General features: G+C 47.0%; 4 protein-coding genes across 4 annotated transcripts; 1 reads left to right on the top strand and 3 right to left on the bottom strand.

Moving 5' to 3' along the window:
* Window positions 1-1113: 1113 nt before the first annotated feature.
* On the top strand, window positions 1114-4352 carry TRUGW13939_00919 (uncharacterized protein; the record flags this gene model as incomplete). The annotated part of the gene is made up of 8 exons (XM_035484125.1): window positions 1114-2333; window positions 2383-2500; window positions 2559-2596; window positions 2653-3494; window positions 3548-3684; window positions 3739-3822; window positions 3876-4047; window positions 4105-4352. 8 exons carry the CDS (start codon window positions 1114-1116, stop codon window positions 4350-4352), a joined length of 2859 nt encoding a protein of 952 aa, XP_035340018.1.
* Window positions 4353-4450: 98 nt separating this feature from the next.
* TRUGW13939_00918 (uncharacterized protein) lies at window positions 4451-5533 on the bottom strand (the record flags this gene model as incomplete). The annotated part of the gene is made up of 3 exons (XM_035484124.1): window positions 4451-4764; window positions 4818-5360; window positions 5419-5533. 3 exons carry the CDS (start codon window positions 5531-5533, stop codon window positions 4451-4453), a joined length of 972 nt encoding a protein of 323 aa, XP_035340017.1.
* Window positions 5534-6011: 478 nt separating this feature from the next.
* Window positions 6012-11268, bottom strand: TRUGW13939_00917 (uncharacterized protein; the record flags this gene model as incomplete). Its single annotated transcript, XM_035484123.1, has 11 exons — window positions 6012-6406; window positions 6470-6965; window positions 7021-7233; window positions 7299-7403; window positions 7465-7477; window positions 7948-8896; window positions 8955-9134; window positions 9473-9774; window positions 9828-10780; window positions 10841-10889; window positions 10952-11268. 11 exons carry the CDS (start codon window positions 11266-11268, stop codon window positions 6012-6014), a joined length of 3972 nt encoding a protein of 1323 aa, XP_035340016.1.
* Window positions 11269-11658: 390 nt separating this feature from the next.
* Window positions 11659-12717, bottom strand: TRUGW13939_00916 (uncharacterized protein; the record flags this gene model as incomplete). Its single annotated transcript, XM_035484122.1, has 1 exon — window positions 11659-12717. The coding sequence occupies one exon, from the start codon at window positions 12715-12717 to the stop codon at window positions 11659-11661; it is 1059 nt and encodes a 352-aa protein (XP_035340015.1).
* Between the last annotated feature and the right edge of the window lie 859 nt (window positions 12718-13576).

The raw sequence follows: 13576 nt of genomic DNA, 5'->3' as shown, positions 1-13576 counted from the left end.
AAAAATATACCTTATAATACTTTTTAAATAGAAGCGGTATTTTCAAATTCGGCTACGAGTTGCTTCTAAGTTGATCCTTACTTGTAACTTGACTCTGGATCCAAAATTGGCTCTAGGATTCTAATATTGGCAAAATGAGGCTAAGTTGTGGCAAGCTTGTGTGCTGTAGCGAGGTCTAAATTTGCTCAAAATTCACTTCTGGCCCCTAACATGGTCATAACATTGTCAGATTTTCGGTTATACGCATTGTAGAAATTAGAACAGCCGTTCACAACAGCATGTTACCCCAGTCCCTCTCGTGGTAGTGACAGCGGCGCTTATCCGCAAATAGCGATGCAGAGGGACGATTTTCGTTGCGGCGACACCTAAAGGTAAACAACAAAAGAAAAACAATGCTCTATTCTTAGCGGAGCCCAGGGGGGTGAACTGAGTCTTTTTATTACATGTCCAATCATATATGTCCAGTTCATACTGGCGGCAACATGAAGGAAATTGCTAGTTCGGAGCAATAGACACCAAGGATCTTAAACAAATAGTTTAGTCATTACTCGAGAACAATGTAACTAACTAGTAACCAAACTACACCACCGAAAAAAACAATTATGCATCAAATCAAAGAGCTTGGTCATTGATTGGGTCGGATTTAGCCAAAAAGAGCTTTAATGCATTTAGACTCAATGTGTATAATGCATAGTAGATGATCAGAGTAAAGCAGCGATGCTCCTGTCCCAAGACGGTTGCTGCGCTGCATTTTGGCCAAGCATAATAGTGGATCTAAACTGATGGTATTCATTTTTCGATATTTGAACCATGTCCTTCTTTTGCTGTGTAAAATCCTTATCAGCAGAAACGCAGCGGATTCTAGACCACAAAGCTCTACAAACTAATAGGTCGATTGGACTAGCATGTGTGTAGCGCTTGTAAATTTAAAGTGGCCTGCCTGTATTGTTTCAAAATGACTGGAAAGGTAACAAGTAGAAACTCGACATCGCAGCTGCAAGTGACATCATCAAAAATCCCCACATGGTTCGGCGGGGGATTGTGCCGTAGATAAGACGACAGCTCCCGCCGAACTGGCATCTTCTCACTCCGCTTCAATTAATTGACATCAAAATGGATTCCCTGAAGCTTGCCGGGACTACTGTACCGTCGACCGCGTTTCGGCGAGTGCGGCCCCGTCGCGTGCTGCTGACTTCGCTGCTTGTGATAGGCCTGCTGTTGTTTACTCTCTACCGGCCACCGAAGCTTTCCAATAACTATGTCGTCGAGTTCCATGGCGACGCCCAACTGTCCCCAGCTCAATGGGATGCATTCGATGCGCACTTGCGCCGGTGCGACGAATTGCAAGCGCCGTGGCAGGAATACTCGGTTCCTGCGCTGCAAAGCCGCAGCAATCCGCGATGGAACCCGGCCAGCGGCCAGAAACAGACCACTGTGTTGCGAAATGTTACTCTGTTTGATGGCGATGCCGTCTTGAAAGGCACAGTTGACATTGTATTTGAGCGCGGTGTCATACAGTCGGTTTCTCCGAGCGGTGCCAGCGACTTTGTAGCTGACGCGAATACTATTATTCATGACTACAATGGACATTTTGTCACCCCGGGACTCGTGGATATGCATTCACACCATCTGGCACTTCCCTGGCCTAGTCTTAAGAACTACCAAGACGTCAACGAGGTCAACGATGCTACCGGACCGCTCACTCCAATGGTCCGTTCACTCGACGGCCTGAAGCCTTACGATATCGCGGCTACCATCATCGCTTCCGGAGGCATAACAACATCCTTGATTCTCCCCGGCTCCGCAAATATCATAGGCGGAGAAGCATACCCCGTAAAGAATTTACTTCGAGGTGGAGAACACGGCGAGGAGGTCGTTGAAGAGCTCCTTCTAGAGCACGGTATCGCCAAAGAAAACCGACGCCGGTATTTGAAAATGGCGTGCGGCGAAAACCCTCGTCGTGTATACAAGCATACTCGCATGGGGAATGCCTGGCATTTACGTCATCACTTGGCACGCGCAAAGGACTTGCTTGAGAAACAGGATACCTGGTGCGCGGCTGCTACGTCAGCCAAGCAGAATGAAGACCCAAATGCTATCGCGGCTCTGCTTGCTCAAGGACCCATTGCCGATGGAGGACTTCCTGAAGAGCTCGAGTTGGACTCGAGTGTTGCGATGCTGCGAGGAAAGATTGGTATCAACGTGCACTGCTACGAGCCAGAAGACTTTGAAGATATGCTTCTTCATGCCGAAGAATTCGGATTCCGCGTTCAGGCCTTCCACCATGCATTGAGTGCGTGGAAAGTACCGGAATTGATCAAAGCTAGGGGACAGTAAGTGTGATACTCTCATCTGTCGTGCTCCGCTAATGTGAGACACAAGGAATATTACGATTGCCACATTTGCCGACTTTAGTTTGTACAAGAAAGAAGGCTATGACGGCAATCTATGGGCTGGCAAGATTTTGGCAGAACATGGTGTTCCAGTCGCATACAAATCGGTAAATACATACATCTCAATATTTCTCTTTTTTGTCCCCCTCTTTCTAACACAGACAGGATCATTTTGATGAAACAACCAACGCCAGATACCTACTGTAAGATCCAATCCATTCCCTACTAACCTGATGGAAATACTAAAAGCAAGCCCCAGATCCCAAGCTGCGACCGCTCATTCCTTCGGTCTCTCTGAGCTTCTCGCGCTACAGGCAGTCACCAGTGTGCCCGCCAAGTCCCTTGAGCTGCATCACCGTATTGGATATGCCAAGCCTGGTTATGATGCAGATATTGCTGTCTGGGACTCGCACCCTCTGTCTGTAGGCGCAAATCCTCTGCAGGTGTATATTGATGGGAAACCGACTCTTGAGGAAAAGGACGTATCTGCTGCCACCGCCGATATCAACATCAAATCCAGCATGCGCGCCGAATCAGTACCCGAAGATGTCAAGTCTTTCTGTGACAACAGAGAACAAGATGAGAGCGTTATAATCACTGGAATTAGCACCTCGTACTTGGATACTCCTCGTGTCCAAGACAAAGAGTCTACAGGCACCAATTTGACCATGGTCATCAATGGTGGAAAGATCAGTTGTCTAGGAACTCACAAGGAATGCGTATCTACCAAATCGACTGGACGCGTGATTTCTCTTCAAAACGGGCATGTGCTTCCCGGTCTGACAACTGTGTCCAACACTCTTGGCCTCGTGGGGATCGAGTCCGAAGAAAGCACAGCCGATGGAGCTGGCGACAGGAGCGCCAACGTGCTTGACCCAGAGACCGCAATATACAACAAATACGGCATCCATTTCGAGGGAAAGACATTTGAGCGCGCCCGAATTGGCGGTGTAACCAGATCCATCACGTATCCATACGGCGATGGGTTTTTGCAGGGTGTGAGTGCTGGTATCAAAACCGCCGAGGGTAGCAATCCTCTTAATGGGGGTATTTTCAAAGATGATGTTGCATTGCATATTTCTGTCGGACAGGATGCAAAGAGTATGCTTTTCAACTAATAAAAACAAATTGACTGGTGCTGACTGATTTCCTAGCTTCATCTCAAACCCCAACTGTATCCAAGTCTGTCGCGACGCTTCGGAAGATTCTGAGGGATAACAAGGGCAAGGATACCTTGTACGGAAAGGCCGCAGACGGAAAGATCCCTCTTGTGGTGCATACGGAAAACAAGGTTGGTTTTCTTTCCAACGCTTTAGTACGGTTTTATTACTGACCCGTTCCAAAGTATGACATTATTCAGATCATCAAAGCCAAAAATGACTATCCCAAGGTCAAGCTGGTCATTTACGGCGGTTCTGAAGCACCTGCTGTTAGTTTAATTTATTTCCCTTCTGCAAAGGACTCTCTGACTTTGAAAAATAGGTGGCCGATGAAATAGCATCGGCGGAAATTCCGCTCATCTTCAACGCGGCACACTCGGCTCCCTCGGCATGGGAGAAGAAGGATCTCCTCGTTGGGCCTCCTCTGACCGTATCTCCGGTCCGTGTCCTGGCCGATGCGAACGTGACTTTTGCACTGGCACTGCTTCCAAACTGTAAGCTTATCTCTGGAACATCCTGTTAGCAAAACCGGTAAACTGACTTTTAAATAGTTGACTGGCACCTCGCAAACCTGCCTATTGAAGCATCTTCCATCGCAAAGGAAGCCGGTCTTTCGTCCAAAGAAGCCGTTGATCTGGTCTCGACGAAGATTGATGAAATTCTTGGATTCCAGAAAACCGAGAAGAACGTCGACTTTGTGATATGGGAAGGAGATCCCCTCGAGTACGGCGCCAGCGTTGTCTTGACGGTTGATGGAGAGAAACAAGAGATTGTTGGATGCTGGCCAGTGGCCGAGTAATTTGGTCTCGGAGCAAATAGGAACCCCACGAGGACTCATTCATTTAAATATTCATGACCATAGCGAATAGCGTCCATTTATCTAGTTAAAATACTACACTACTTATTATCCCAGCTAGTTTCGGCGGAATGCAGATACTCCTGCCCTTTTTTGAGTATTTCGCTATTCTCATGTCCTAGCCACTCGGGCTCCAGGCTCTGCAACCGGTCCTCAATCTCATAGCTCTTACCACCACCAACCCACAAAATCTTGCCCGAGAATGGCAAAACAGCACCCTGATGTCCCTGTTCTGGTGTGGGAGAGCGGTTTGCCGTGGCGCAGATGAGAATAGCCTGGGCTACATCTGCAGGTTCATTGGAGGGGAGACCGAGATCGAACCAGCCTTTTTCGATTCCTCTGACCATGCGTGTTTCTACCCTCTAGATCAGTAACGCGAGACCTTTACGGAATGGGGAGGAGGCTCACTGGTCATCCATGGGCAAATCGTGTTAATCTTCACCCCTTCCTTTGCAGCCTGCAGCGCCAAACCGCGCATAACACCAATAACACCATGCTTACTAGCCGTATACGAAACAAGACCCTCGCATTCTTTGAAACCGGCAATACTCGACACGAGCACCAAGTCACCCCGATGTTCCGGGTTGGGATTCTTCCGTAGATAATAATACCCCAAGCGAGCCGTGTATAGCACACCTTTTAGATTAATGTCCACCTCGGCCATGGTAGGCGCTGTGAGGATTGCTTCATTTGTGAGATTGGCAGCCGAAAAAGGGTCGCGGGGTAGGCTGACGGCCGCGTTGGCTATCACAACGTCGATGCGCTGGTAGCGGCTGTAAGCTGTTTGGAAAAGGGATAGTTGGTCATTGTATGATGATGTGTCGCAGTGGACAAAGTGTACGCCTGGGTCTTGATCACTGCTGCTGCTGCTGCTAGTGCTGGTCAATGAAGAAATCACTTGCCGGGCAAGGTTGTCGTCGACGTCGCCGAATATGACTTTTGCGCCGGCCGCTGTACTATGTTGTTAGTTGTATGTTCAATGTCACAAATAAGGGACGTGGATACGTACAATAAAGCTGCTCGACGACATTCCTGCCAACTCCCTGAGCACCACCGGTCAGGACGACGACTAGGTCTTTGACCGAGGACGTTATGAGGGACTGGTTGGGGGTGATTAAAGACATTTTGTTTCCTTCTTCATATGCTCTGTCGGTTTACGCGAGTTGGCTTTGAAGAAAGGACGCCGAATACTTATTATTGATTTGTATTGCTTTTCTTGTCCTGTTTAAAATGCGTTTGTCCATAACCAAGCCCCACAATCAAATTGTATATCGACCGGTTATCCCCCAACCCTTCGGATATTTTACTGTCTGCAAAAGTATGTGATTTCCTGGGATATGCCGAATCACGAGCTATTACTCAACTCTATTTTTTTTTCCTATCAAATAAAGTTGATTTCCACGTCCTATAAAACACCAGATCAAATCAGTCTACTTGGAATTGCGTTTCCCCCACCATCGGAAATCCCCCGCCCCCGCCTTCTATATGATCAGCATTATCCGATAAGTAGGAATTAAACTTTTATGAAAATAAAGAAATCGATTTGTAATCACTGGGAAGAAATGCTCGGAATATTGACACTAACCAAAAGTACATCTACTACTATACGTCAAAACCAAGCATCTCATGCGCCGGAAGTATAGAACCAGTCACGAGTCCAAATCCAATTCGTTTCGAGTCTTTCCCCGCCCATGCCTCCATGGAAACCTCGTCTTCATCTTTCAATACGCTCAATTCCTCTCCTTCCCAGCCCAGCTGCAATGGAACTTTCCATCCTTGAGTTGCTTCGATGAGGCATCCCAAACGTCCAACACTTGACCCATCAAACCCGGACATTTTCTGGGCCTGTTCGAGAGAAGACGATAATGTGCCAGTGCCGATCAAGTCACCGGCAGAAAGTCCACAGCCGGAGGATGTTTGGTTTGCTAGCAGTTGGAATGGAGACCAGTACATATGTTCCAAATCACTTTTCGCAAGCGGATATCGTTTGCCAGCCCCTGGGACACAAATTAGGATGTATATGTATTAGTTAAGAGAAGAATATAAGAAAGAGAACTCACGAGAAAGAGTAGTCGAAACTTGAATACTGATAGTATCCTTACAACGCACCAGAGGCGCCGATGCCCGAGATTCATCATCGACTGTCACCACGGCACCAACTTCCTCGAGAGCTTCCAATGTCACCACCCACGGCGAGATACTCGTCCCCGAGCTTTTCCCATTAAACGGGCCCAGCGGGTTCAATTCGTAGAATTGAATATCCCTTGCGCTCCAATCGTTCAAAACAACAAAGCCAAAAATATGCTTCCTCGCATTTCTGGCAGAAACAACCTCACCAATTGGCACATCACCAGAGACAAAAAATCCCATTTCAGTCTCGTAGTCAAAACGCTGGCTCTTGCCGAATGTTACAGAGTCATTGGGCCCCTGGAGATAGCCCCACGGTCTGCGAATCGGGGTTCCGCTGACGACGATTGAAGAAACTCTACCGTTGTAGCAGTGAGGCATATTAAAAAAGTTTGGCGAGGCGCCACCTTTGCCGGTTAAACGTCCCATCTAATAAAAGCTCTAGTTAGGATGTTAAGCTTTACGGAAAGTGTCGTTTTCTTACGTTTGTGACGTGCTCCAGGGAACATGTGCAGTCCGTAAAATCCCCGACACGAAATGGAAGGTGCATTTGAACAGTTGATATTTTTGTGAGAAATCTCGACTGAAGGGAACTGTTGTAGATAACCGAGCTCTCATCTTGGATCAATTGCTGGATCTCTTTGCGGACTTGAGTGCGAACTTCACTCCCGAGATCACTGAAAGCATTTAAGCTTTGCTTTTATTCAAATAATCAGCGTTCCAATATTGTATTTTCATAAAGAATTTCGAGAAGTGTTATACCTTCTCAAAGACATTTGAAGGACAATTCGTAAAGCATCCTGCTCGGGCCAGTTCGGAGAGGTCGATAGCATAGTCACCAATTGCCGTTCCTGGACGTGGTACCGCCTAAATGTGACTTAAATCAGTATTCTAGCTCTAGTGAAGGGTATAAATTGACAAATCTTACATTAGTAGGAGTACTAAAAATACCAAATGGTATATTCCATATCGTAAAAGGTGATTCGGACGGAATTGGAATTGGAAATGAAATAAAAGAAGCCATTTTTAGTCTATCAGCATGAAAAAAAAAAAGAAATTTAGTTTCGTATATAATTCTATATAATATATCAAAAGTGTATAGTATGTTTTTTGAAAGGCGGCCATTTTATAATGTATACCCCAGGTGGAGCCGATGGGCGTCCCGAGAGGGGTCACACTTCCGTCTTTATATAAGATGCAAGGAGAATTGAAATTTGTAGCTTTATTTAACATTCTGAATGATATTTTTCGCTGAATCAGATTTACAATATTAACTCTTTAACTATAAGATCGCTGTCGGATATGAAGATTAGGGTTAGAGTTTACTTTGAGCAATTAGGTGTTGTTCCAGTTATCGAGTACTGGTACTCAGAGCTTAATTTTAAAATTTCTAGACTTATCAAACAGTTACCATCGAATTATAGGCTTGATAGTCTTGCCCGACTTCATATCAGTGATCGCTTTGTCATAATCCTCTGCGTCGTAGAATTGCACAATCTTCTCCAAAGGCAACCGACCTTCTCTGGCCCATCCAACCATCTGAGGTATATACTGTTGAGGATTGACATCACCCTCGACGACCCCAATAAACTGCTTCCCAGTCGACATGAACTCGAAGATGGGGATCGACAACTTGGCATCCATGGGCGCAGCTCCAACCTGCAAGATCTTGCCCTTGAAAGTCGTCATTCTCAGTGTTTCCTGAATCAATTCCGGTACACCGGTACTATCCAGAGTTATATTGGCGCCGAGATTGTTGGTCTTTGCCAAGACCATGTCCGATACTTCCGACATGGACAATGATGCAGTATTGATGACATCGGTTGCTCCAAGTTCTTTTGCGAGCTCTAATCGTGACTCGTATCGGTCAATTCCAATAATCTGAGCGCATCCGGCGATTTTGGCACCCATGACTGCACTCAGTCCAACTCCGCCTAGACCAAGAATGACCACTCTATCCTTTGGTCCTGCATTGGCTGCATTGATAATTGCGCCAGTTCCAGTCTGGACTCCACAGCCCAGGGGAGCCATCAGCGCGAGCTCGTTTTTATCTTCTTTGCCCAAAATTCCGGATACATTGACAATTGAGCTTTCCCGAACAATAGTCAAATTGCTGAAGCTGGACTGACCGAAGAAGCTACCGTGAATGTTATTACTTTGGGGGTTTTCCTCACCGGGCTCGCTAAAGACATAGGTTGCATCCGAAACGCCAAAGTTTAGCGTTTCAAATTCGCTGCAGTGTGCAGGATGGCCGTTTCGACACGGCTCACAGCTGTGACAGGCTGAAAATGTCAGAATGACTGGGTCGCCTATTTTGGCAACTGAGCTATTTGGGCCGAGTTGGCTGACATATCCCACTCCTGTAAAGTTTTAGGGTTATTGAACATTCTAGATTTTTGTAGAAACTGGAGATATAACCTTCATGGCCCATAACTCTCGGGTAATTAACTCCATGACCACTCTCTGAGTCGGCAAAATGCAGATCTGAATGACAGATACCCGAAGCGACAATTTCAACAAGTACTTCTTTCTCCTCGAGGCTGCGAGAGACGACGTCTCGTAGCTTCCATTGTCCGGCTCGATGTGGACCGTATGCGACTATTGCTTTTTGTTTCGGGACAGCCGACATGATAAAAAAAATTGTTCAAAGAGAGATTTTAAAAGTTATTACACGGATTGTTGAAAAGACTCCAGTTCATGAAACAACTGCAGTTTCAGACAATGAGATACCGATAGTAATTACCGGCTGCCCCGTACCCCGCTCATTGATGATCAGATCATAGTAAGACAAGCAAGCGCAATAAGGTTACATATTATAGACTAGAGCCTTTTCTAGGTTGGAACCTTGATTATTGTTGTCTACGGAAGGATTCCGCATTTATTAGAAATCCTGAACCACTTCTATTCTCCAACTCAACGCAACTATACAGACTGACATTTCCAGTTCTGAGCCTTGTTCACATCTCCCTTTCCAATATACACAGCGCGTTCTGGATAAAAGCATAATGGGCGCTGGCGATAAACCTCGTCTTGCGTGGTATCATTGTTCCACGTCGTGCCAATAATGTATTCTGGAGAAACACCCCTTTCGACCCAATCCATCAAAGCTAGTAAAATATCATGTTTCGGGTCTTTGAACCCGGGAACACTGTATATGCTGGATGAAAGCGTAGGGGCTTGGTTGGGGCCTGCAAAATACCATGGCGCATGCATGTTGTCTGGGGTGCCGGAACAGTGCCTACACTTTTGTCAGCTCACTGAAACAGATTGAAGTAGAAATACTGCACTTACTGCATTCCCGGGATATAAAAAAACTTGTAAAAGTCGTCCAAATCAGCTCCACTAGGGGCCAATACTTCATTAATGTGATTGTGATAGTATAAGCTGCTGTCCGTTGGAATAAAACCGTCGGCCATGCCATGATACATCAACAACTTCCCACCCTTTTTCTGAAAAGGTGAGATGTCGTAGTCACTCGCTGTGGCGCTTCCCGGGTTGATTTTGTCGGAAAGTTGGATGATGCTATAGTCGAATTCCTCTTGAGTCCATTGAGGGCCAAGGCCAAGGAAATACTTCACGTAGTCGGTTCCAAGCGGATTAGCAGTACCGTTGTTAATCAACGTGTCCCACTGCGACTCGCTGCCTGGTAGAAGATGCGGGAACACAAACGTCTGGTTGGCGTCGACATAATCGCTGTAAATGAGACGTAGAGTGTCTAGCTGTGCAGCAGTCAGGCAGTCAGTGCTGTTTCCGCCACGACACAACAGCTCCTCGGTATCGAGGTCACAATGCTGCGGATCCATCACGACGTTGTCGACAAGCCCGTCTTGGGGATCGCATTGCCTGATGACTTCGGCGCCGATGACGGAGAACATACTCGATGGGATCTGCCCGCTGCCCGGCACATTATACGTTCCTGCTTTGACTGTCCAGGGTTGCAAGTGCGAAGTCCACCAAGCAGGCGCTCCTGCAATCACCCCGTCAAAATCTTCGGGGTACAGCTCTACCTCTCTCAGGCCCTGGCGACCGCCAGTGGAGCAGCCACTGTAGTAGCTGTATTCCAGGTTCTTGCTGTAGTATGCTTCTGTGAGTTCTTTTGCCAGTACAATTGAGCCATGCATGGCCCGGTAGCCCCAGTCAATCACTTTCTCAGGAGCATTATATGCCCATTCGCCGTCGGTGGAAATACTGTTGTGGCCAGTATCGGTAGAAATTGAAGCAAATCCATAGCGTGATCCAACGCCCTTGAAATTTTTATTAATTTGGGCAGGAAAAAAAAAAAGGGAATAGTAAATTTATCTCACCATGTCAGCCCAATTAATCCCCCCTGCAAAACCACCATTTCCAACAGCCCTAGTGGAAAGTGCATATATGTAAGAACCAGTTGACTTGAAGTTAATTCCTACTCAACTTACAAAAACCTTTCGTTCCATTCCACCGGCAAGAAAAGGCCAAATGCATATGCCGACTCAGGACTAGAAGTCACGTTTATCTGCACAACACATAGTTCCGGCAAGTCTGTCGGCGACTGAGGGTACGCAATATCGCTCGCTGGAACGGTGAACGTTCCGCCCTTGGAAACACGAGAGGTCTGAACGACGACTGCGTTTTTGTGGCCTGAAGAAGACAGGTATTTGGAAAATGCCTGCTCGTTACATGAAATCCGAGAAGCTGTCGCAAGGGAATAAAAGTCGGTCAGGGCCAGACTTGAAAGGAGGAGTGGGACTTTCATTTTGCGGAAATGTCAATTGACGTCGTACTCTAGCGCCTACCAAGAAACCTGGACAACAAACCAGGAGAAAAGACTATTCTCCATTATTTAAAACGAAATTGACAGTTTTAACGTAGAACTGGAAGGATTGTTGACAAATGCCGGCTGAATTGCCGTATTTCCGCTGTGGGTGGGGCCTTGTTCTCCGCAAGTTAATTAAGCTTTTTGAGGTCTTCAGGTACTGCTCTATAAAGTTTGTTACCTTTGGGGAATGGTGGAGTGCCCGGATAAATGCTTGTTTTGGAGTTTCGTGGGATGTGGCGGCGAAACCCGGAAATTGGATCAGGAACAAAGACTGTTTAACAAATTGGTTCACTTTGATATATCATTGTTACTGTCATTGTCCCTAGTCTATGTACTGACCACCTTCTTCCGCAAACTGAGAATCCTCTGCGTAGACGCATCAAACTGGGATTGAGTCAAGGACCCTGCAGTCAGCGCATCAGCCAGAGCACCGACAATCGCCTGTCCCTGAGTGACATTCTTTGCAGCCGCCAGAATAATATCCATGCCCGCGTCAGTCGCCAACACAGCGCGGTTCGTATCCTCTCCAAAGGCCTCCAACCCACCAGCCTCGATTGCATCGCTGATAGTAACACCCTTGAATCCCAGACGCCCTCTGAGCTCTTCTTGCAGCCATTTCTGACTCAGACCAGCCGGGTATTCAGAATCGAAACTCGGGTACAGTGCCCATGATGGCATGACCATGTCGAGGCCCGCGGCAATGGCCGATTTGTAGGGCACTTCATCAATGGATCGGATTTCGTCAATGGTGGCGTTGAGAGTGACCGGCCGTTCGTCTGTGTTTTCGCTCGAGGATGCAGAGCCCAGTCCCGGAAAGTGTTTTGCAGTTGCAATGTATCCTGCCGACTGCTGCGCTTTAATATAAGCTGCGCCACAGAGCCCAGCCAGCGTGGCATTGTCGCTATACGACCGCTCGTACTGATCGTCAAAGTCGCCCGGAGTACGGAACACGTCGAGCACTGGAGCAAGGTTTGAGTTCATGTTATACGCGCCCAGCGCTTTGGCAGCCTGCGACCCTGCCTGCGACGCAGCCTCTTCAGGGTCCGAGTCCTCGCCAATCTGCTTTTCTGACGATGTCGGTCCACCAGGTAAGCGTCGGACTTGCCCGCCTTCTTGGTCTGTCATGATCAAGAGCGGGGATCCGGCGTAGGCAGCGCTGGCTTTGTAGGTGGATTGCCAGTCGGCGACTGTGGATGCGAGGTTGTCGTCGACATTGTCGCCGAATAGAAGAACGCCGCCGACCAGACCCTGTTTGATGAGGGTGGTTAATTCTGTGGGTGGTGTTGTTCCTGCATACGAGTAGATGACATGGTAACCTGCTTGGACACTGAGGTCTACTGCGTGGGCAGTCAGCGACAAGCCGAGGACGAGAGTAGTATACTTCATTTTACTGCAGGCAAAAAAAAAGAATGAACATTCAATAATCCATTACTACCTTGCCATAAAATTTGGCGGTAGATGAGTGCGACCTTTATATACATACACATGCCCTAGTTTATTCGCAATTCCAACGACCATTCCCAAACAGGAACCATACAACGAGCTTATCTGGGAGATCGCTCGTATTTCTCATAGCGAGATCGAGCTGCCTGTTTCAATTTAAATAAAATAAACCAAGCCCAATGTAGATCTCCCGAATCGCAGCCAATGACAAGCTCCGGGTACCGCCACGCTCCGGTTTGCCATATTCGCAACTGGGGGCGAGACGTTGCATTTGTGAGGGTGAATACGAGGTGTTCAGCTGGGACGTTGGACGTTGGACGTCGGGTGGTATGTGGTATGTAGGCAGTGAGCAGCACGTGTTGCCGAGAAGAAAAAATATGTAGCAATTATTTGACAGACGCATCAATATATGTAGTGAAGGCACATGGGAAGCTAACCCGATTCGGCAAGCTTCGCTCCATGAGGGAATTTTCGCGGCCACAGCATTCATTCATATAGCATGTAATAATAATATCATCAAAGAGCCTCGAAGTTCTTTAATTCTTTAATTCTGCCATATTCTGAGCCACGTGCTGGGCGGCAGTTGCTTGCATGCATTATAGCTAGCCAACAATTTGAAAATATCCGACTTGTGCGGTCTTTAATGTCGTAGCCCTAATCAATGTTTACGACATCTGGACCCATATTCAACACCGACATCCTCTTACCTTTACAGAAAAACCAGATTACTCAATATTCTCAAGTAATAAAAACAAATAAATGTTACCATTCCGCAACTGATGTTGTCAGAGAAGAAAAAAAA

This window comes from Talaromyces rugulosus, chromosome I, assembly GCF_013368755.1.
Source record: "Talaromyces rugulosus chromosome I, complete sequence".
NCBI lineage: Eukaryota > Fungi > Ascomycota > Eurotiomycetes > Eurotiales > Trichocomaceae > Talaromyces > Talaromyces rugulosus.
This window is presented reverse-complemented; position numbering and strand designations above follow the sequence as displayed.